Genomic DNA, 23,208 nt, shown 5'->3' on the forward strand with positions numbered 1-23,208 from the left:
TTGGGAACCTCCTTATTATATAAATACTTCCAAGTCAGATATTGCTTTTTAATGTCCCCCAAGAGCTCAATAAAATGCTGGGGTGGCAGACAGGTGCTGTACAGAATATTAGAGAAGTGAATCTCAGAACTTTTCCAAGGACAAAGGATGGCTGTAAACTCAAAACTCCCCTATAACTTTATGCTGAGGATAAGTTGAAATGAGATAGAAACGCTACCATTTTTAATATGTAATATTTATTTTATCCAGTCATTGTTTTATCATTTACTCTCCAACCTTCCCTTAAGCAAAATGGCCACAAAAAGCTGTATTTAGCTCAGAAGTCTATTGAGTCTAATTACTTAGGCCATTTAAACTCTGTTGGAACTCATATTTAAGATTGAGATTTCTATGAATAGGTTGAAATTTAATTGTTGGTATTCGTGTGCCGTGGGATTTATCTAAGGATAAACTTGGAACTCACTAGGGAAAGAACATCAGAACCCATCCCTATCATATGCTATACAATGAGGCGTAGTCCAAACGGTAACTTTTTTTTTTTTTGATCCAGTGTGTTTTAAAAGTAGAAGAATTTTCTAACATTCTTTCTGGAAAAGCAGTTTCCATTCCGCCTGGGGGATTATAATGTCTCTAGATATTTCTAAACTTCTACAGTGCTTCTCCCGGGGATTAGAGACCAGGCAAGTGGGCCTCATCAGAATGGCGTTAAATCGTCATCTGAAAAGATTTATCACTTACATCTTGATGTTATTTAATTTTCAAAAATATCATCGGTTACTAGGCAAAGCACACACCGAGAAACGGATCTTGAATTTTCATGGCCATCCGAACCCCAAGGGAAAACACGCGGGCGGCTCACGCGGGCGACTCACGCGAGGGCGCATGCGCGCGCCCGGGTCCCGGCACTACAACTCCCAGAGGACGCCGCGGCCGAGTGGCCGCTTCCGGGCATGCGTCCCCGCGCCTCGCTCTCCGCTGGGCGACGCCGGGGTCCTGCCGCGAGGTCTGTACGCCGAACGTGTGTGGCGGTCCCACAGTGGTCCTCGGCTGACTGCGGGCATCCGACCCTGGTGCGACGTGGAAGTGCGCTCTCCACTCCACCGCCTGTTAGATATACCATGAGGCGCCTGGGCTCGGTGCAGCGGAAAATGCCGTGTGTGTTTGTGACGGAGGTGAAAGAAGAGCCCTCGGCCAAAAGGGAGCATCAGGTATGGAAAAGCGCGGGGCCCAGCTGGGTGGCCACGCGTGGGCCCCTCCTGGTCCCGCTGATTCTACTTGAACCCAAAGCCCCGCACCCCTGCAGGCCGGAAACTTTTCTTTGGTTCCGCTGGGGAGGTCTGGCGTGTGGGGTCACGGTTCTGCTCCCTTTTTATTTGTAAGGGAGGGAAGCGGTGAGAGGATGGTTCAGAGCAGACGATTCAGACTTACCCTTTCATGGAAATTGAAATCCCATATCCTAAGGAATGTTCCTTTTCCACTAACATCAGGTTAGTACCTTTTGGGGAAAACCCCTAAGTATTTCTGTAATCACCGAATAGGCTTTACTATGTTCAAGAGTGTGGTGACCCAGTGAAGATGTTGAAGACTTGCTTTACCATTCTAACCTAGGAACCGGTGGCTCAATTAGGGTGCCACAAAAGATAGGCCTCACGTTATTAGTGATTACTGACTTGCTTCTAACTGTGGTGTCCCGATCTCAAGGTTTTTGGTCGGTTCTCAGAAAATGCTGGTTGATGAACAGTAACAACCTGTGTCATATGTAGTAACGTCCTTGATCAGCAGGACCCCCAATTATTTACTACCGATAAAGCTGAACGTGATAAATGAGTACTCTCAATGCAAAAAGCTAAGAAAAAAATAAGAGCAAATCATTCTTAGTAGTTTTAATGGTGTGTGTGTGTGTGTGTGTGTGGTGTGGTGGGGGGGGCGTAAATGAATCGAAATCAGCCTCAATTATTGAGTATCACTGTGCAAGGAATTAGAACAGAATAGAAATGGTACTGAGTGTACAAGATGACATGTTAAGATAGAATAGTGAGCAGCTTTGGGTTATTATTTACAGTTTTACTTGATGTTTCGTCTGAGTCTTATTTCTCCTACATGGTTTTGGACAATGCCTTTTACAAACTAGGCACTCGGACTTTGTTGAATAAATGACCGCAAGGATTCTTGGATGAATATTAAAGTGAAACTCCTTAATAAAATATTCGAAGTAAAAGATTTATGAGAATACATGGGAAAATCAGATTACAGTGAAGAAAACTAATCAAAGTGAAGCCTAACTCAGAATCAAGAAAGAGACTTATTTGATAGAAGAATTTTTTTTTTTGCCTGCTTGGGCATTTTGCAAGTAAATAAGCAAATAAATGTTAAGCCACTACAGTTGATGTTGTCTCAAGCATTTAAGTTTAATGCTGGAATGTCTGTTATAAGAAGTCCGTGTTAAGGTTGAGAAAGCATCAGGGGTTGTTAATTTTCCTTCAAGCAGATATGAATTCCAAAAGAGTGCTTGTTGAACTTTATAATGTTTCTAGACAATTTTTAGAATATAAAATTAAATTAAGGATAAAACTGTTTTGGAAATTAAGATTCTTTTCAGAGTCTAGGAACTGAAATATTTAGACAAATGCAAGAACCACCACAATGCAGGTTGACTAATGTAATTGCTTTGAGGAAATGATTAATTATATGTCCTGTAATCTGTGCTTATGATGGCAGTTAATACATATCAAATATGAAATACCAGTTGAAGAGGAAAAGCATATGAAAACAAGTCAAACCAGAAAGCATTTTAACTTTGATTTTTGTAGAAACTCACATGTAGAAAATAGAAATTCATGTTAACTGTACTAGGAGGGAAAAGGCACCAAAAAAAGTCAGGGTAAGAATTAATTATGCTAAAATGGTCTTTGTGCCACCCCCCCCAAATATATAAACTATCTTCCTTGCTTCCTCAGAATGTGGCTTGAGGTAGGACATCACCAGATCCTCATTTAGACTCATAGCAAACCAAATTTAAAAACTTCAGATTCTGTAAATCACAAAAATGTTTGTGTTTGTAAAAGTGGGGAGAAAGTTTCAAGGCGTGTGGAATAGATTTAGTCTTAGAACATATGAAAATTATGATTGGGAAATACTTGCATTAAACCACCAGTAGTACCTAATTGCTTTAGTTAATTAAACACATGAACTGTCTCTTCCTGTACTCTGCTCCAGCCACAATGGCTGCTATAGTCTAAACATCAAGCAGCCGCCTGACTTGGGACCTTTTTGTTCAAGTATTTACCTGGTTTATTCCCTCATTTCAAATTTGCTTAACTGTTGCCTCCTCAGAGAGTGCTTCCGTGTTCTTATCTACAATAGCCCCCCATTCCTCTCCTCTTCCATTATCATATTTGTTTTTCTTAGCAGTTATTAGAGCTAACATTGATAGTATCATGCATTTTGTTGTTTTCTTCCTCACTAAAATATAAGTTCCATGAAGGCAGGTATTTCTTGTTCTCCTTAGTATTTCGAGTGCCACAGACAATGCTTAACCCATAGCAAGCATTTAGTAATTAATTGTCAAGTAAATGAATACAGTGGACATCTTTGCTACGGATGCACTGCTGTATGGACATGTATGTGGTTCCTGGTGTCAGACTCATTTTGGTAGATAAAGCAAACCTGTAAATAATTACATATTTGTGTGTGGGTGATTTGGGAAAACTTCACCAAAGAAATATTTTTAAATTGTCTTGAATGGTGAATAGAAGATATTAAGAGCATTCCAGGTGAGGGTGTGTACACAAAGGCAAGAGGCTGTCTATCTTAAACCAGTTTTTTCTCTCTCTTTTTAAAGCCATTTAAAGTTTTGGCAACTGAAACTATAAATCACAAGGCATTAGATGCAGATATATACAGTGCAATTCCAACAGAAAAAGTGGATGGAACATGTTGTTATGTTACTAACTACAAAGGTAAAAGAAAACTATAATATTCTACTACAAATACTACTTATTTTTCTTAATCACTTTACAAATTATATAAATCTGAAATGGGTATTTGCTCTTCATAAACCCTTGGATAAAGGATAAGTATAATGGCAAAATAATAAAATCACAGTTGTTATATTATAATTATTTGTTATATTATTGTATTTCTTCTCTTGGTAAGGAAAGGAAGGTAGCTAACATTTCTTTAACACCCATTAAGGACCAGGCAGTATGATACATGCTTTATACATGTTATTGCAAAGTCACACAATAAATCTCTCCATTTCACAGATTGGAAAGTAATGCTCAGAGAACTTAAATGATTACCCCAAGACCATATGGTTAATAAATGACTGAACTGGTAATGAAAACTGGGTTTGTCTGACTCTAAAGCTTGTCCTCATCCCACTGATCCCAATGCTGATTCCATCTGTTTTATTACTACTGACAGGGTCTGATTTATTTCATTTAATTAAGAGGTAGAAACTCAAATAGAAATTAATGTCAACTATGTTAATTTTTTTTTTAAAGGATCGAAAGGGGAGAAATACTCTTTGTGATTGCTTCTGGATGATACTATCTCTTGATTCCAGTATAGGAAATAGAACAGTTAAATGGGATTCTCGATGCCTGGTAAAATGGACACATTCCTGGTACCAGCAAATCTTTTCTGAGATGTATGAATGTTTTATGTTTACTGGTATAAAGAACAAAAGGTCCATTTGACCAGAAATGATGGAATACAGTTTTATCCTTTTCTGGAATACAGTTTCAACTTGGTTCCTCATATTAGCTAACAGGTAAATCAGAATGAATCAGAGTGTAATTAAAATTTTTTCAAATAAACCTCTGGTTTATATATTTGAGGGAACTCGAAATAATTATTTCAGGCTTTTATAGTAAGAAGTTTCAGTGTGTCATGTGTGAGTATGCATAATGGTGGCAGTTAAATAGGGTTGGGTTGCTTAAGAAGACTGGCAGGACCCAAAATGACAGTGCTTACAAATCTATAGTTTATTTCAGAAAATGGATTTACAACATAGCAAGGGTATGCAAAACAGCCAAAGACTGTCTGATAGAAAGTGGTCTGGAGAGGCTAGGTGCAAGCTTCTGTTTTTCTCCTGCAAGACCCTGACAAGACACACTTTATTGGTTAAGGAACCAGAGGTCTTTTTTTTTTTTTTAAACAAGGAACACCTTGGAACTAGGGAGTTCAAATAGGAGTCTCAGCTGGGTGTTTTTATATTTCGTTGATCATGCTAAGTAACCAGCCTTAAAGGCATAATTCTCTGTGGGTTCCACTAAAACCAGGTAAAAATCATCAGACTTTGTTATTAATAAAAAATGTTGGCAAACCACCCTGAAACTCCAGAGACCCGATTACAAAGCAACACTGTTAATCAATATATGAACTGGGGTCAGTTCCATGCAAAACAGTTCAGACTAATTTCAAGCTTGCTGGAATTAACCCTTTGAGCACATAAACTTTCAGGAGAGGTGTGAATAGAAATATGTGGTTGTTTTCAGTTATGTATAGACATAGCCTATTTTCTCATAAATGCTAATAAAATGTGACTTTAAGTATGAAAGGATCAAATATTTTTTATTTCATCCCCATCATTGTTTAACCAAAGAAATAAATCTTCTAACAACATCAGATACCAACAGGTTGTGTATGTCTCTCTGGCTGCATATTTTCCTGTCTTCTACAGACGATGCCCTTCTATTTATAGAAAAATTCTATTTTAAAATGTTTTTGACAATTTTTTTTTGCTTGTTTCTTATACTTTTTCTTTTATTATTTTTTAGGTCAGCCATACCTTTGGGCTCGGCTAGACAGAAAACCCAGCAAGCAAGCTGAGACAAGATTTAAGAAATTTCTACATTCACAAGAAAATTCAAAAGGTTGGTGGGGTTTTTTTGTCATGATTTAAATAGCTGAAATACATGGCTTCTTTATTATATTTATACATTAGATCCTTCTGTACAATTTAGATACTTTGGAAAAACAGTAAATATAATTGAATGTTTCTATATATGAAAGTACTCTTCAAAAATTTTTTCTGATATTTCTAAAATGTGTCTTCATTATAGTATGGGTCAATTTTATTAAAATGTATGAATTACTGCATATATTATTGAAGAGTGTCACTACTTGATTTTTAGTCTGTACGAAAGAGACAAATATGTAATTTTATACATCAGGCACAAATCTCAGAAAAATTGATATTCTTAATTTTACATTAAAATTCTTCTAAATATTGTATACAGTAGATATATACAATCATTCATAAATAGCTACATTTATTTATGTGTATAGCATACATGTACGTCTTCATAGTCCATAAAAATTAAATTCATCATAAATCTACACATACTGACAGTTATAGACTATTATCTACAACATCCAAGTGGTAGTATGTTCAAAATTGAAAATTTAAAGTGTTGTCCCCTAACTCTTAGAACTATAGTTATATTATGGTGATAATACATAGAAAATAGTTACAATGATACCTGATATTATGGGGCTTATTACTGGTTCTGTTTCCAACTTGAATCTGTTCAATATTTTATATTTTTTAAAGTGCTGCCGTATGTCTGATTATCTGACTCTTTTAGAATTTTTTTGGAATGTTGAGGAGGACTTCAAACCTGTTCCAGAGTGCTGGATACCAGCGAAGGAAATAGAACAGCTAAATGGGAATCCGGTTCCTGATGAAAATGGACACATTCCCGGTATTAGGAAATCTCTTCTGAAATGCAATTTTGTGTCAACTAGTATAGAGAACAAAATCTGTTCAGTCAGATTATAGAATTTAATTTTAATCATGTCCTTCATATTACTTATCTATATTACTGATAGTTATTAAATAATACAGAATTTCTGAACCAAATTTTTGTGAAGCCTTGCAGCTTATACCAAAGGTATTTCATAGCAAAATGTCTTCTTGTGTTTTAAGATGGCAATGTAACTAGCTAGTCTCTGAAAATTAAGAAAGCAATTAGCAGGGATAGCCTTGAAGTCTTTTTCAGGATAGATGATATAATGAAGTTTTTATCTTGAGAGTGGGGATAACAGTGTGCATGAGTGTATTCTTGTTAATATACCAGAAAAATATCTTAACGAAGGGAATTGAAAATAGGTGACTCACAAGCAGTTTTTCTAGAGTATTTTTGGGAAGATACACCAGGTAGGAAGATACCCCAGAATAAGGTCTAGCCAGCAGGCACTTCTTGAATGCCATTTATGAGCAAAGTACTGTTTTGGGTTCTGGTAATATCAAAATGAAGGTCAGACCTCTTGTCCTTGGAAACTTCCTAGTTCAACCTGTGGTGATTAGAAAACACTTCCAAGGGGAACTGATGTTTGTACTGAAACTTAAGAACTAGGAAATCAGCTGGTAAGGAAGAGGGATGTTAGTTAGCCTAGGCATACTCCCAGAAAGAGGGGAGAGAATAAAATTTGAAAATTTCAGAAAAACACATCATTGTAGGAAAGTTGTAGGCTGTAGACATCTTGGGGAGATTATAAAAGTTGGGGCTGAATATTGGAATGGGCTCAGATCTTAAAAGGTCTTTTATTCTACTTAAAGGAGTTTAAAGTTCATCCTGAAGATGATGGTTTTAATTAAGCAAGGATATGGCAAGGCTAAATTTAAATTTTAGAAATAGAATATGGTAAAAGTAAAGGTAGGCTTTATTGGATTTTTTTGGAGGCTGGAAGACCAGCAAAGAGATATTTACAGTAATCTGGGTAAGTGATGAGGCCAGATGTGTGCTGAGTACAATGGTGTATGTGCCCTAGTTTTGTATTATAAAGAATTCCCCCCAAATCAGGGAGTCTTTTCTGGTAACAAGACTGACGAAGGAAATTGCAATAATACTCAATAAATATAGAATCTGTAAATTGTTCAGTAAATGTTGGAACAATTCAGTAAATTGTGGAATACTAGAATATGTCCAATGTCCTGAACCTTAAGAGAAGATAAAGAGAAAACTTATTCTATTAAAAAAGTTTTAATGCTATGTCTTAGAGACATGCTCAATTCTTTCTGAATTGGGTAAATTTTTTAAGTAAGGAAATGTTGAGTGCTCTGCAATGAATAATCAAACGTGGGTTAATTTCTCAACAAATACTAATTGAACTTTTATGATTAAAGAAAAATGGTAAAACTTAACTTTCTTGCTAATTGTTTTCATCCTACAATTTTTTAATTAATATTTTAATTTTTTAACATAACAAATACATTCTTACCATATGATCATTCCATTCCACATATATAATCAGTAATTCACAATATCATAGTTATATATTCATCATGATGATCATTTCTTAGAACATTTGCATCAATTCAGAAAAAGAAAAAAAGTACAACAGAAAAAAATTCATACAAACCATACCCCTTACCCCTCCCTTTCATTGATCACTAGCATTTCAATCTAATTTTATTTTAACATTTGTTCCTATTATTTATTTTTAATCTGAATGAAAAAGGTAGTAAAAGGAGCATCAGACACAAGGTTTTCACAATCACACAGTCACATTGTGAAAGCTATATCATTATACAATCATCTTCAAGAAACATGGCTACTGGAACACAGCTCTGCATTTTCTGGCAGTTCCCTCCAGCCTCTCCATTACAGCGTAACTAAAAAGATGGTATCTATTTAATGCCTAAGAATAACCTCCAGGATAACCTCTAGACTCTATTTGGAATCTCTCAGCCATTGACATTTTATTTTGTCTCATTTCGCTCTTCCCCCTTTTGGTCGAGAAGGTTTTCTTAATCTCTTGATGTTGGGTCCCAGCTCATTCTAGGATTTCTGTCCCACATTGCCAGGAAGGTCCACACCCCTGGGAATCATGTCCCACATAGAGAGGGGGAGGGCGGTGAGTTTGATTGTCATGTTGGCTGAGAGGCCACATCTGAGCAACAAAAGAGGTTCTTTTGGGGATGACTCTTAGGCCTAATATTAAGTAGACTTAGCCTGTCCCTTTGCAGGGTTAAGTTTCAAAAGAACAAACCCCAAGATTGGGTGCTGAGCCTATTGCTTTGGTTGTCTCAACTGCTTGTGAGAATATCAAGAATTCTTCACTTGGGGAAGTTGAATTTTCCCCCTTTCTCACCATTCCCCCAAAGGGACATTACAAATACTTTTTTTTTTTTTTTTTGGGTGGGCCATGGTGGCTCAGCAGGCAGAGTTCTTGATAATTTTTCAAAGTGATGTCTCAGTGTTAGAACATCCAGGAAATAGAGAATATTTAAATTAAATTAAAAAGGAAAACTTACCTGTAATCTCAATCGGAAGAAAAACAACATAGTAAAACTTTTTTTTCTTTAAATGATAGGATGGGTACCAGTGGAGAAAAACAACAAACAGTACTGCTGGCATTCCTCTGTAGTTAATTATGAATTTGAAATTGCTCTGGTACTGAAGCATCACCCTGAAGATCCTGGACTTTTGGAAATTAGTGCAGTGCCATTATCAGATCTCTTAGAACAAACATTGGAGCTTATAGGAACAAATATTAATGGAAACCCATATGGTGAGTAAAGTGCTTCCTGCTCAGCGCTAGTCACTGTCTGTCTTTCATAAAGAAAACTCGTTATGGTCAACTAAAATAAGAAACATGTACCACATACAATGAAAAGCTAGGTTAAATAATTTCATAGGATTAAAGCCATTTCTGTTTGTGGAAAAATACATGCTTGACTCTAACCAGTTTGATTTATTCATGTAAAAGGTTTCTTGAGCTTCTCTTCAGTCTTTGTTGTGATGGCATTACAGACCTGTATATGAAAACTCATCTACGCAGATGCAGCTTTTCATTGCTTTTTAAAATTTAGGTGAACTGAGTTGATTAAAAATGTAGTTCACATGCCCAGGTAATTAGTTTAGCATTAATTACAATAGCTAAGAGTAAGTAAATAGCTGCCTTAATAATGCACTATGATAAGCACTTAATGAAAAGGAAAAAAAGTCTTTGCTTCTAGAGAGCTTTCAGTGCAGCAAGGGTTTGGAGCAAGGCAGGGAGGGGTTTAAAATAAAATAAAGAACTGGCACTAAACGGTATCTCAAGCACCAAAATAAATAACTTGAATGCAAGTACTGAGGGCACTATAGAATACATTGTGGACAGGGGCATGAGAAAATAGGCCAAAGAACATTAAAGCTGGAATACCACAAATCCTATATAGAGATCACAAGTGGATGAATTGGCAGGTGTAAAGGAGCTAATAGTAATTATACAAATAATCAGAGTTGTCATGCAGCTGTATGGCAAAAATTGAATGGGAAATAAATGTTGCTAATGGTATAGTGCAGGACTTCGTGAACTGTTTCTTTAAAAAGCTAGGCAGTAATTATTTTTAGGCTTTGTGGTCTGTACTTCTGAAAGGGCCATAAACAACACATATATGAATAGGTATGGCTCTGTTCCAATAAAATTTTATTTACAAAAATAGGTGTCTAGCTAGATTTGGTCCACAGGTCTTTAGTTTGCTGACACTGGGTTATAGAGTACATGAAGGTAGAATTTGGCTATAATTGGTTAAGACATCACTTTTGAGTGAGAACAGGACCTAATGGACTTGTATTATACCTCTCTTCAAGAAACTAACTTTTTGGTGACCTGATTCCTAATTGTTTAAAATGGCTTTTTTTTTTTTAATTTGGAGAGGTAAATTTTTTATTGCCTGAAAAGTTCCTTTGAAAAATATGGCTAATAGCAGATTTTATAATTTAGGATTAGGAAGCAAGAAGCATCCATTACATCTTCTTATACCACATGGAGCATTTCAAATAAGAAGTCTGCCTACACTGAAGCACAATGATCTGTTATCTTGGTTTGAAGGTTGCAGAGAGGGTAAAATTGAAGGAATAGTATGGCATTGCAATGATGGCTGTCTAATCAAGGTAATGGCACAAAATAGCTTTTGAGGTTATATTGTCTTGTATTTCTACAACAGAATACAGAGGGCACTAAAATCCTCTACAAAGGAGCAACTCTGGTTTGCAGTAAGAAATTTTAATTTCCTTATTTCACATGCTACCATTTTTCATATGCTAAAACAGTGTCTCCCAAGGTCAATTCTTAGGAGCTGTGGTTCTATAAGATGCTCCTCAGAAATAAAAAGATTAATTAATCAGAATGTCTGGAAAAGGCTGCATATTCCATATCTGTTTCTTAGATAATCATTTTGTACATTAGTAATCTTTGAGATACTTGCACTATTTAACTTCGTTTAAATCAGCATTTCCCAAATTTACTAGATTGTGTAATCTGTAGGGTAAGAAGAGTGTCAGAGTGACAGTTGATATACAAAATGAGTGATTTTATACATTATGCCCTTCCTACCTGTCTCCTGGATTTATTTATTTGACTTCTAACAGTTACCTGAAAATTGTAATGATCAAAACAGGACCTAGTTATATCAACCTTTTGAATCTACAGAGTTCACCGAAGCAAGAAATTTTTTTTTTTTTTTTTAAAGGAAAGACAGAGAGAAGGAAGGAAGGATAGAAGGAAGGAAGGAAGGAAGAAAGGGAAACATTTTTAAACATTTTCTTGTTTTATTGTATTCTGTTTCTCCGTTTTTGTTACATGGGCTGGGGCCGGGAATCGAACCGAGGTCCTCTGGCATAGCAGGCAAGCACTTTGCCCGCTGAGCCACCGCGGCCCGCCCCCCGAAGCAAGAAATTTGGATATCATTTTTAAATCCCTTTTCCATTACTTCATATATCCATATATTAGGTCTTAAAGATTCTGATTTATCGAAACTGTCTACGTCTTCCAGCCAATTGGCTGTTACTTTAATTTAGGCCCAGATTCATGCTTGAATTTTATCACGCTCCTAAATGGTATCTTTGTTTCATTCCTGCCCTGTATATTCTTCATAAATGAATGAGAATGACATCTGCATAAAAGTTTTAATGACATTAATGTTCTTGATCTGGCCTCTGCTTATTTTTCCAGAACCATCTTCCCACAACACACAAATACATCCACATTGTTTATGTTCTAACCATACCTAACTAACTACAGTTAGAGTAAAAAACACCATTCTTTTACCTTGGGGGTCTATTACATTATTTTCCCTTTGGTTCCTTTGCCTGCCTATCCAGATTTTCAGCTGGCTAGCTTCTGAACTCGGCATAAACTCTATTCATTACATTTTCATGGAGCCCCCTGTTTATGTTTTTGGCATGTTTCCAGGTTTTGGGAATGTAGAGTCAACCAATAATATATCTGTTTTTATGAAGCCCACGTTTTAATGGGAAAGATAAACATTAAACAGGTAAATGTGTAATATGTCAGGAGAACAGCTATGGAGTAAAAGGCAGATAATAAGCACTCAAAATAAACATCTGTAAATGAATGAAGATAGTATCCAGATACTAAAGCCCCTTTTTTTCTTTCTAGGTCCATCGTCATCATCTTGGTTTACACTGGCCAATTTCAGATACTTATATGAATTCAAAACCAGTTATTATCAACATGAACCTGAACAAATATGACTATGCCTTTGATTCTAAGTGTTTGTTTAATCATTTCTCAAAATTAGATAATCAGAAATTTGGGAGACTCAAAGACATAATGCTTGATGTATAAAATGGAAATGTAATTAAAATCAGCTTTATTTGTTATATTTGAATCTTAAGTAGTCTAGCATGTTTAAAAGGTAAAATATTTCAAGGGTCCCATTATTCAGTGTTGAGTAAGTCAACATGAACTCTACTGTTTGAAGAAATTAATTTTATGCTTGCAAGTATCTATCCAGAATATTATTTAGAACAGCAAATGATTTTAACTTTTGAACTTAAAGATATAAATAACATTTAAGTAACAGTAAGCTACCAAGCTTGTACAAAGGCTATTTCTATCCAGAATAATCATTTAAAGATGACAGTTTTACAATTTTAGATAATTTATTTTCAAAATTAAATAGTTCAATTAAATTAAAGCTCAGTTTACTCTTATGCTTAAGACATACAGTTCAACCTCATAACCTATATATATATAAAACTTTGGATTTGAGAAACTTCTAACATATAAATATGTATATAAGTATATATAAAATAGCAATTTTAAATGTTAAAATGTTAGTTACCCTCATACTCTTTAAAAATTGTAAATATTAAAAAAAAACAACGTATAGATAACTACCATAGTGTATTACCTATTAGACAGTCTTAACTTTAAAAATCTTCAAAAATATACTTTCCTAATGATTTAAAAGTTTCAAATAATTTTATTTACTGAAAAGTCCCAATTTGGGTAAAAGCATAAGATAGTGAGAAGGATATTCCATAGTTCACAGACTGCCTGATTTTCTTGATGGGGTTTTTTAACTTAAAACTTTAGAAAACAGCTGAGTAAAGTTGCAGTTATAGGTGGTCATTAATGAATAGGGAAAGTAAGAGGACTTTCCTCTTCATCTTCAAACTGTTCTGAATCATCAAAAGGACTAGTTGATTCAACTCCAAATTGTGCATAAAGCTTTTTAATCTTCTCTTCTAAGAGAAGATTTTTTTTCACTTCTTCTTTATAGTTATACTTCAGATCTTCAATTTCTTCAAAAAATGAAGGGTCAAAATTTTCCAGTTCTTTTTTCAATTTTTTTATGTCCTCCTAATAGAAACATGTTATCTTTAATAATCACATAGGAATATAAAACATGTTTTAGGTTTGAGCTAAAGAGACCTAAATATGAACATAAAAGCCAAGGTAATCTATAAAGTCAAGTATAGTAGTTCTAAAAGCAGAAGCATTTTCTTAAGATTGTGTTAATAAAGTTACATTGTACAATATGAATAACTGAATTGTTAACTATCAAATCATATTATTTGTTCTGTAAGTTATATTCTAGTCTTTGACTAAAATTTATCAGCTCCTATAGATTATGGTGGGACTTAATCTTTCTCCCAGAGCATAGCAGATAGTGTCAATGAGGCAGTCAAAAAAACGTGGCTAGTCATAGCATTGACGTTATTTTGGTTAATTTTGCCCTTATATTCATACCCTTATGTTCTGTTTACCAACAGAGTTTTAACAGAGGTAAAGCACAACAAATATATTTTTTTAAAAGAAAACTATACCCTAAAGAGAAAATTCTGAAAAGAATTTCAAAAGGTATCAAAGACCCAACATGACCCCAAACTTAAAATATTGAAATGATGAGCTATTTTTGTGACAAAAAAAATAAATGTACTTTTTAATTCTTTCTATTCATTTTGTCTGGATTTTGTTGTAGCTATTGTTTAATACACATCATCTGATGAACAATTAATCCAATGTCAGAATCAAATATTGTAAGTATAAAATTTAATTCCAGGTGCCTGGGTGGTTCAGCGGTCGAGTGCTTGCTTTCCATGCTGGAGATGTGGGCTCAATTCCCAGACCAGGCAACCAAAAAAAATTTAATTCCAGGAATTTTTAGTATACATTCTTAAAGATGGTGGTTATAAAAAGTTTCCAAGAAACATTTATAGTTCTATAACTAAGCATAATTAAATATTACCTTTAAATGCTGCTTTTCTAGATCTGAAGTTTTGAGCTGTGTTTCTAGATCTTTTATCTTTTCCTTTATTTGATCAGTATCTGCCAAAACAGTTACAAAAATGAGATGTAGTCTTCCATTTTACCACATATAAGTTCAAGATAAAGACTTGTTTCAGAGAGTAAGAAGAAAACTTAAGAAACATAGCACCTGGAAAGTATGACATTTTACAGCTGAAACATTTTTCAGGCAGTGAATAAGGCTAGCTGGTTCTATAAGGTATTGTAATTCTATAGCAGGCAAAAAGAAGAGAGGCATCTGCTAGGTATTAAAAGTACACAGGTTGAAGAATTCTTGAAGGAAGAAATTCTTATTTTCCAGAGAAAAGTCTCCAGGAAAATTTGGTAGGTATATATTACAATAGAAGAAAAGCAGACTGTTAAGTAAGGAGCTGAAACATCTAAGCTGGCCAAACACTTCTGCCACTTAACTAAGCACTGGCTGTTCCATATAGATTAATACACACTTATTGTAAAATTACCACGTGAAAAACACTAGTAGGTAGGATATAAAACAAAGATGAATATAACATGGCCTGAATACTGTGGTAGAAAAAAAAATTATGCAAAGACTTCAGTTTAATTTATTAAACCCGAACTCCAAAGTGTTAACATTAATTGTAATTTTAAAATGAGTTACACCTCTAATTATATAATTCGTAATGAAGAAAATAAAATTTTTACTTTAATGCCATTTTTGCTAAATATACCTTTTTAAAGACTAGATATAATGTATCATGTCATTTTGTAGTCATTGAGCAGGAAAATTTTTAAAAGTAACACTAAAGTTTACGGTAAAATGGGCAGCAAATTCTCATGAAGAGGACAACAAGCATATTGTTCTACTAAGTTACCCTTGGATGGTTTCCTAATAACGCGTAGACAGAAGGATAGAGATGGGGAGAAAATAGTTTCCTTATCTTTATGGGATTAGAAACAGCAGAACCCATCTTCCTTTTGAAGGCAAAGCCCTATTTTTCATGGTTTCCCTCACCTTTATGCAAAGTGCTAATGGTTTTTTAGACTTGTCTTAAATGGGATGTTATATTGACACAGACTGGTAATAAAATAATGCAGAAAAAGTGAATTGTATATAGGATTTTCCAAAAGTTATGTAACTAAAATAGTAGTGCTTTAGCATTACAAAACAGTTTTGGTTTGATTTTGAGCCTTAAATCTTTGAAATATGCCAGTACCTACCTGTGTAAAGAAGATAAGAGATGTGGGGGTAAGATTAGAAGACTTGTCTAATGTCAACATTATTAACAGGTATTTGGTACTGTCCAGTCCAGCACACACAGGTGACTCATATAAGAGATAAGTCAAAAAATATTTACATATGTACTTTCAGTCACTGAGAGACAAGAGCAGGGAGCAGTGTTAGAGCTTCATAGATATATATCTTGCTGCTTCTATCGCTTCCTAGCTGTTTTAACTTTGAGGACAAGTTACTTAATCTCTTTGAATCTGCTTTACCACATGCAAAATGGAGACAGCTGTACCCACCACACAGTGTTATAAAAATTCAATCATAGAATACTTATAAAGCACTTAGCATAATGTCTGGTAAACATCAATATGCTAGTTTCAATACAAAGTAGTAATGGGACTAGATAGGACTCAATACAGGATACTGAGAAAGCTCTATGAATTATTTAAAAATTCAGATTATAGTATTTTGTAATAAAATCTTGGAAATTAAATACCCAGTGGCAAAAGGTGTGTGTGTATATATGCATCAGTTTGGTTTATCCATACAGTAGTAAACTTTGGAATTTTGGAAACAATGAAACAGATCTGTATGATAGATCTTGGAAGATATCCACAAAAAATTGATAAAGACAAGTTATAAATGTGTATAGCACAAGTCCAAATTTGTATCACCACCCAAAAAGTATATATATATATATATTCATATATATATATATATATATATATATATGTACAACTAAGCAAAATCATACATACATACATACATCGTGTGTGTGTGTGTGTGTATGTAGGTATATATATGTACACAGAAGTAGAATGATTTGTAACACTTATTCTGATTGGGAATGAAAAGGCTAGAGGATAGACTTATTTTTCAGAAGGAAAAAGAGGTATGGGCGATACTTGTATTTTTCAAAGTCATATTAAAATGGCAAGTAACATTTAAAATATAACACTGAAAAAACTTAAAAGGGCCAATACTTAGAATCTGGAAGCTTCAGATCTGATAGTCACTGCTTAGCATTTTACCTTAAATGAATTTGTAACACGCAGGTGGAACACGAGGAGAAAAACACTTGGATACTTGCTAATCTACAGTACCAACAATTCAGAAAGGCACAATGGGAATATTTGTGTGGCATGGAGGAAAAAACACAGTACTAAAATTCATATGAGGGATTTAATTTTATAGGAAGACAGTACCAAAAATTTCAACAAACCAAAAAAGGCAAACACCAATCCAATAATTGGGGTAGTTAATATGCTATAAATGTGATGAAATACATTACCAGGTATGGTGCTTTCTGCTCCACTTGCGTCTTTGTTCACTTCTATCTGATGGATTAATTCTGCTTTTTCTTTTTCAAGCTGACTATTAGCTAATCTAAAACATAATGATAGTAAATTAAAAAAAAAAAAAGAACACAATTCATGGCCATTTCTTATGAACTAGTGATGTACTATGCTCAGAACTTGCTAACATTTATAAAGGTAAACATTTATTCATTTGCAGTGCTGCAGTAACAATTCCCAAACAGCATGGAATCAAAAGTCTTCATTTTTTTCTTAATAACCTACTTGAGTAGTTTACCCATGGGAGGAACCTAATGAGAGTAAGCTAACGCCCCTGGAATTAGAAAAAATATATATTTTTCTCTCTTTGATTTGTTATGTGCCTCTGGAAAGCTAAGGTTTAATATATTCTATGTAATTAGAAGAATTAGAACTAAATTACAAACATATATTAGGATTGGGTTAAGGCTTTTCTCAGTACACATTCTGTAAAACTAATTGGCATTAACAAGATGAAAAAAAGACCTGACCAGTCTATTAAGCAGCAAGGTTGAATTAAAAAAAAGAAAAGAAGAAGAAAAAGAAAAAAAAAGTATTCATATGAGCATATAAAATGTACCTAAGAACTTGAAGCTCCTGGTTAAGGCCTTGCTCTGTCTTATCACCTTCAGGAACATATTTGAGAATCTCAATCTTTGGGTATAAAGAGAAGTTAGAAGATAAAATCTGACATGGTAATAAGAGGTTCTGTAAAGAAACCCATTTTTAATAAAGCATAATATTAAAAATTGAGTTTTCTAAAGCACACATAAATACATTTCTATTTTAGTTTATTTACATTCATTCAACAATTAACATCTACCTTCCAGGCACTGAGAATACAACAGCGAACAAGACACAAAGTCTCTTCTTGTGCTGTTCTTACATTTTTAGTGGGGAAAGACCAAGAACAAGTGATATAATGTGAAACATGATGTGATAAAGTGCCAGATGGTAGGAAGGATTATCAAGAAAACTAATCCAAGGGAAGATGGTGGTGGAAAGTAGCATATACTGTTTAGGAAGACCTCTGAGGACACTGTATTTAAGCAGTATCATGAATTGAGGGAATGGGCAATGAGGGTATTTAAGTAATAATGCTCTAAACAGAGGAAACAAGTATAAGGCCATGAAGCTTGGATGAATTTAAAAGGACTGAAAGAAAATCAATGCAGCTAAAACACTATAAATGGGGGAAAACAGAGGTTGAGGCTGTAGAGGAAACCAGGTGTGAGAACATGAAGTTTCTTGTAGGCTATGCAAAGAACTTGAAATTTTTTATCCAAGGGTAATGGAAAACTATGAGAAGATTCTGAGGAAAGGACTGCTATGATTTGTTTTATGCTTTAAAAGGATCATTTGGCAGCTCTGTGGAGAATAGACCACGGTTAGGGAGAGGGTGTGAAAATCCAAGAGCCAAAGAGACAAGTTAGAAAATTATTCCAGTAGTTGAGGTGTGAAATAATAGTAGAGACAGAGATGCTGAGAAGTTATATGGGAGATACTATGAAAATAGAGCTGATATGATTTAATGATGAAAAAGATGAAGGGTTATTAAAAGAAAGAGTCAATGATGATCCAATTTTGGCTTAAACAAATGGGTGAATGGTGGTACCATTCTCTTAAATGGGCCTTCTTAAAGAAAAATTAATCAAGAGTTCCTTTTATCTACAAAATAGAAAATGCCAAGGAGTGGCTTGAAATATAATGTATCATTTCATTGTGTAAGGAAAAGTTACATTACTTGCCTGCTGCTCAAGGTCTTCGGTATATTTCTTAACTTTTTGTTCTCTCTCTGTTGATTCTCTTACAAGCTGTTTAAGATCAGTAATGCTTTGATTTTTTTTGGCAATATCAGTTTCTAGTTCTTTTAACTTAGTTTCATACATTCTATAGGCATAAAGAAAAAAAATGTAAAATGGCAAATGATTTCTCTTGATTTAAAACCCAATTCAAATTATAACATAGAAATAATGAAGAAATACACTGTTTCTTCTAGCCAAACCTTTTGCTACGTATTTATTTAGCATTAACAGGTGATGAGATAAGTAACTATCCCTAAATTAACAGTTGGACCAAAGAAATCTAGGTTACATGGGATTTCCATACATATGGCCCCATAAATTCCAAATTTCATATTGAAAACAAGCAGACATGTCAAACTTGAATAGAACAATCTTATAAGGAATATCAAACATTTTTATAATCATTAAATACAAAAAATGAATAGAATTTACTGTTTATAAGTACAGCTACTATTTTATGTGTTTCTGAATCTACAAACTCATTTAATGCTGAATATAGCACTCTGAAGTAGGTACTACTATCATCCCCATTTTACATATGAAAAAATGAGAAATAAAATGGTTAAAAGAAATTGTCCTTAATCAGAGGATGCTTTTAAACTAAAACACTATTTTATACTAAAGAGCAAACATCTGAAGAAAAAAAAAAAGGAACATCTAGTGGAAAAATAGTCATTCAAGTTAAAAATTAATTGGCTGAGTAAAACAACATATTAGATATGAAGAATTACTGAAATAGAAGAAACATCCAGTTAAAACATCTGTAATATACCAGAGTGACAAGTGAAAGATGAAAGAATATTTATGGGATATGGAATTATAGACTGAGAAGTTATGACCATTTTTAATAGAAATTCAAAAAGGAGAAAATAGAAAGAACGGGGGAGATGTGGCAACACCTGAATAAATAATTATTAAGAATCTTTTGGAGTCGAGGAAAGATGTCTGTACTGAAGCACAATAAGTCCCAAGCATTATAAATAAAAGTAAGTTCACAATACAGCTTGAAACTCATAGTAACACAAACACAAAGGCATTAAACTAAATAAGAAAGAAACAAATAAGTACCCATAAAGGAATGACAATACCTGACAACAGATTTCCCAACTGCAATAATGAAGATTAGAAAATATGGAATGGTATATTTGGTTTTGAGAGAAATCTGTTTCTAACTAAACTGTTCAAAACTAAAAGCTTAATAGAGACATTTTCAGAAAGACAGTGACAAGTAAGACTTGCTAAAAGAACTTCTAAAAACTATACTTGGGAAAAAATAATTAACAGAAGGAAAAAAACGTTGAGAATTAAATGGTAATGAGAGCTCGGTATTAAAACTTTCTATTGCAGCTAAAGTAAATACTCAAGGGCAAATTTATAGTTTTCTATGTCAGAAAAGAGGACTGAATGTTAATGTGCCAAATTTTCAGCATAGATTTTAGAAAAAGAACAGCTCAAAAAAGTTGAAAATGAAGACAATACAAACAAAATTAAGCAAAATTAAAGTTGAAAAAAGAATACTAACAAAATTAGTACAATGGAAAACAAATGAAAAATTGACATGCTCTTAAAAAAAAAAAACTAGTCAAATCTCTAGCAAGGTGAAGTTATAACAACCAGTATCTACTATGTAACAAGTAATTTCACATAGTAGATACAACACTAATACTAAATTAACTAATTTAGTCTTTATTAACAACCTAAGGTAAGTACAAATACAATCCCCATTTTACAGATGAGGAAACCGAGGCCCAGTTTCAAACAGATAATTTCATTACAGAGTCTGTGCGCTTAACTAATACTGTACACTTCCTCACTGAAACTCAAGGCTAATGAAGATAAAGGAAAAGAGACATAGATAGCATTAGGAAAGAAATAGGGGACTACAAATAAGAGATTTATAAAGTTGTAAGAAAATATATGGAATTTATGTCAGTCAATTTTAAAATATAAATGGTCCTGGAATACAAAATTGTGTGTGTGTGTTTAGGGAGGTTTGAGGTCAAGGATCAGAATGAGCCTTCATCCTTCCAGAGGTTTCTACTTGGACTAAAAGGGTTTACTAAAGGCCCATTCTGTGCTTAATTACTTGTACAGTTCTCAGATTAAAAACATATAAATGATCTAAATTTCAAAGCCATCTTCAATAATGGTTAAAAATATCATCCCCCCTCCGGACTGTTTATAAACTTTATAAACCTTTTCATGTTAGCAATCTCTTTTCCAGCCTTACAGAGCTCTTACAGAAAAGGAAGGATAGGGTTTATTATCTCCATTTGAGCCCATAGTAGGGGTGTAATTAAGGTCTTAGGTTCACAGCAAGATTTAGTATTTTTAAGCCAAGGAAGCTAACTGAATCTCAGAAGGACCTGGCAAGGTAGGTATTTCAGAAGGAACTCCAGCATGAAGCATAGTGCCTGGCAGGTAGCAGGTATTAAGTAATAACCAGCTGAATAAATCAATCTCGAAGTAACTCAAAATTCTTTTGGAATTCATATGTGATTATGGAAGGAAATAAAGGACTTATCGGAAATCAACTAATAGGATTTCTGACTGAGAGTGACTGCTGAGGTCCTACCAAACAAAAGAGATCCCTTCCCTACTTCACATCATCACACTTGATATTTCACTTAACCCTTGTATTATTCCTCTGGCATAGGCTTATTTTTCTGTTTGTTGAAAAAAGTAAGGGCTTGAGTGAGGGAGGAATGAATTCTGAGTACTCTAGCTATGATATTATGACAGCAACCAGGCATCTGTTCTCCAGGATTGTCTAACTACTTAGATTGTCCTTCTTTTTACCCTTTCTATTCTTTACTTAGATATATGGTTGACAGGGACAAATGTAGTGAAGCAGGCCCTGTGGGACTTGCTATTGCTTGACAGTGAGGCTCTCATTTTAGATACAGTGATAGTGGTTACCATCCCAGCTCACACTAAGGACACTCCAAACAGGAGGTAGGTAAAATGGCATGTGTACATACAAGGAACTCTGGGTATGGTAAGATGAAGATGAGTTTGCCTTTTGAATTGGTGAGCAGCAGATGTGCTAGTGAGTAAAGAACAGAACTCCATAAAGGATGGCTTTAGTGGGAAGGACATGGGCAGGATCCCATTGGTCTCTGGCTTCCAGACTCCTACAATCAGCTACTTAAGTGGGAATTGAGAGTTTCAGAGCCTTTGGCTTAGTTATGACCATGATAAACCAACCACCAGTGATGATGGGCATAGGAAAATCCTGTGAACGCCACACACCTCTTTCACAGACACACAGATTAGTTTCACAGGCAGAAATCCCAAATATTTGTTGAAAAGGTTCATGAGGTGGAAGAAAATCAAGTATCAGAAAGCAGAGGGCAATAAGACATAAAGCTGGTGCTCAACAGGGGCTATATTATGAGATAATTCTCTAAAAATGCTCCTAAAGCAGTGCAACACAAACCAGATCCAGCATGCCACAGTCTGTGATAGGTCATCTCAATTGTAACTAGTTTATATTCGGGGGAGAAAATGAACAAAATAAGATGCTGAAGTTGTAGACAGAGAAAAGAAGCATCCAGGAGAAACTGGGCACCATCAGCATAGACTCTTAGATAATAGCAGCTTCATGATGACCAGCCCAACTTCCTCAGCACAGCTCTATCTCTGCTCTATTCCATGCCCTGACACACAAACTAAACATTTTAAAGAACAAAACACTCTTTGGCTCAGTGACAGAATGCTTGCCTTTCACGCAGGAGACGCAGGTTCAATTCCCGGACCATGGGCAAAAAAAAACAAAACAGAAGATAAAAAAACACTCTTTGGCAATGCTAAAACAGAAAAAGGTTAAGTATTATGTTAAAACAAACGATCAAACAAACTGTACATCAAGAAAGAATTAAGCTAATCAGAGTAGTGTCATATTCTTTTAAAACAATGAGCCAAAAATAGAGCTAATTCAACTTTGTATATGTTTTAAACTATGTGTTCCTACCTTGTAACAACAATTGATTTCCAGGTCTTGCTGTCAGCACCTTCGAGCTGTAGACCTCTACTTTCTGCAAACTGTAATCTCTTACCAGTCTCTTCGAGTTGAACTGTCATCTTCTCATTTAATATCTCTAAATTATTCTTAGCTATCCTCCATTTCTCTGCAGCTTCAGTTTCCTACCATTAAAATCTAATTAGAACATTATTACATAACATAATTGTACTCATTCATAGAGGCAATGCATCTATGTATGATAATCAAAATTATCATTACAAATTGGGAGAAAAATAATGTGGAATTCTAAATGCTGTTTAAAATTTCAATAAAAATTTAAGGTTTCCTTCACTCTAAAGC

General features: G+C 34.4%; 3 protein-coding genes across 10 annotated transcripts in view; 1 reads left to right on the forward strand and 2 right to left on the reverse strand.

Moving 5' to 3' along the window:
• C7H12orf50 (chromosome 7 C12orf50 homolog) overlaps positions 1-1,090 on the reverse strand; it is a 38,824-nt gene extending 37,734 nt beyond the window's left edge. For 3 of the 4 annotated variants that reach the window (XM_077111555.1, XM_077111554.1, XM_077111553.1), the window contains exon 1: positions 739-1,090. The gene's annotated coding sequence lies outside the window, so the exon portion shown is untranslated. The remainder of the gene's footprint in view (positions 1-738) is intronic. The other variant, XM_077111558.1, reaches the window with a different exon arrangement.
• On the forward strand, positions 903-13,164 carry LOC143642769 (RNA ligase 1-like). The gene is made up of 7 exons (XM_077111561.1): positions 903-1,208; positions 3,842-3,959; positions 5,784-5,879; positions 6,594-6,710; positions 9,325-9,522; positions 10,723-10,892; positions 12,400-13,164. The coding sequence occupies exons 1-7, from the start codon at positions 951-953 to the stop codon at positions 12,586-12,588; spliced, it is 1,146 nt and encodes a 381-aa protein (XP_076967676.1). The 5' UTR covers positions 903-950; the 3' UTR covers positions 12,589-13,164.
• Positions 13,165-13,175: 11 nt separating this feature from the next.
• Positions 13,176-23,208, reverse strand: part of CEP290 (centrosomal protein 290) — a 103,019-nt gene continuing 92,986 nt past the window's right edge. For 4 of the 5 annotated variants that reach the window (XM_077111539.1, XM_077111540.1, XM_077111538.1 and 1 more), the window contains 6 exons: positions 22,858-23,030; positions 18,828-18,969; positions 17,660-17,733; positions 17,037-17,131; positions 14,498-14,577; positions 13,176-13,608 (listed from right to left, as the gene is read on the reverse strand). In XM_077111539.1, coding sequence (XP_076967654.1) covers positions 13,378-13,608; positions 14,498-14,577; positions 17,037-17,131; positions 17,660-17,733; positions 18,828-18,969; positions 22,858-23,030 — 795 coding nt within the window. In that variant the 3' untranslated portion in view covers positions 13,176-13,377. Of the gene's footprint in view, positions 13,609-14,497; positions 14,578-17,036; positions 17,132-17,659; positions 17,734-18,827; positions 18,970-22,857; positions 23,044-23,208 lie in introns of those variants that run through there. The other variant, XM_077111542.1, reaches the window with a different exon arrangement.

This window comes from Tamandua tetradactyla, chromosome 7, assembly GCF_023851605.1.
Source record: "Tamandua tetradactyla isolate mTamTet1 chromosome 7, mTamTet1.pri, whole genome shotgun sequence".
NCBI lineage: Eukaryota > Metazoa > Chordata > Mammalia > Pilosa > Myrmecophagidae > Tamandua > Tamandua tetradactyla.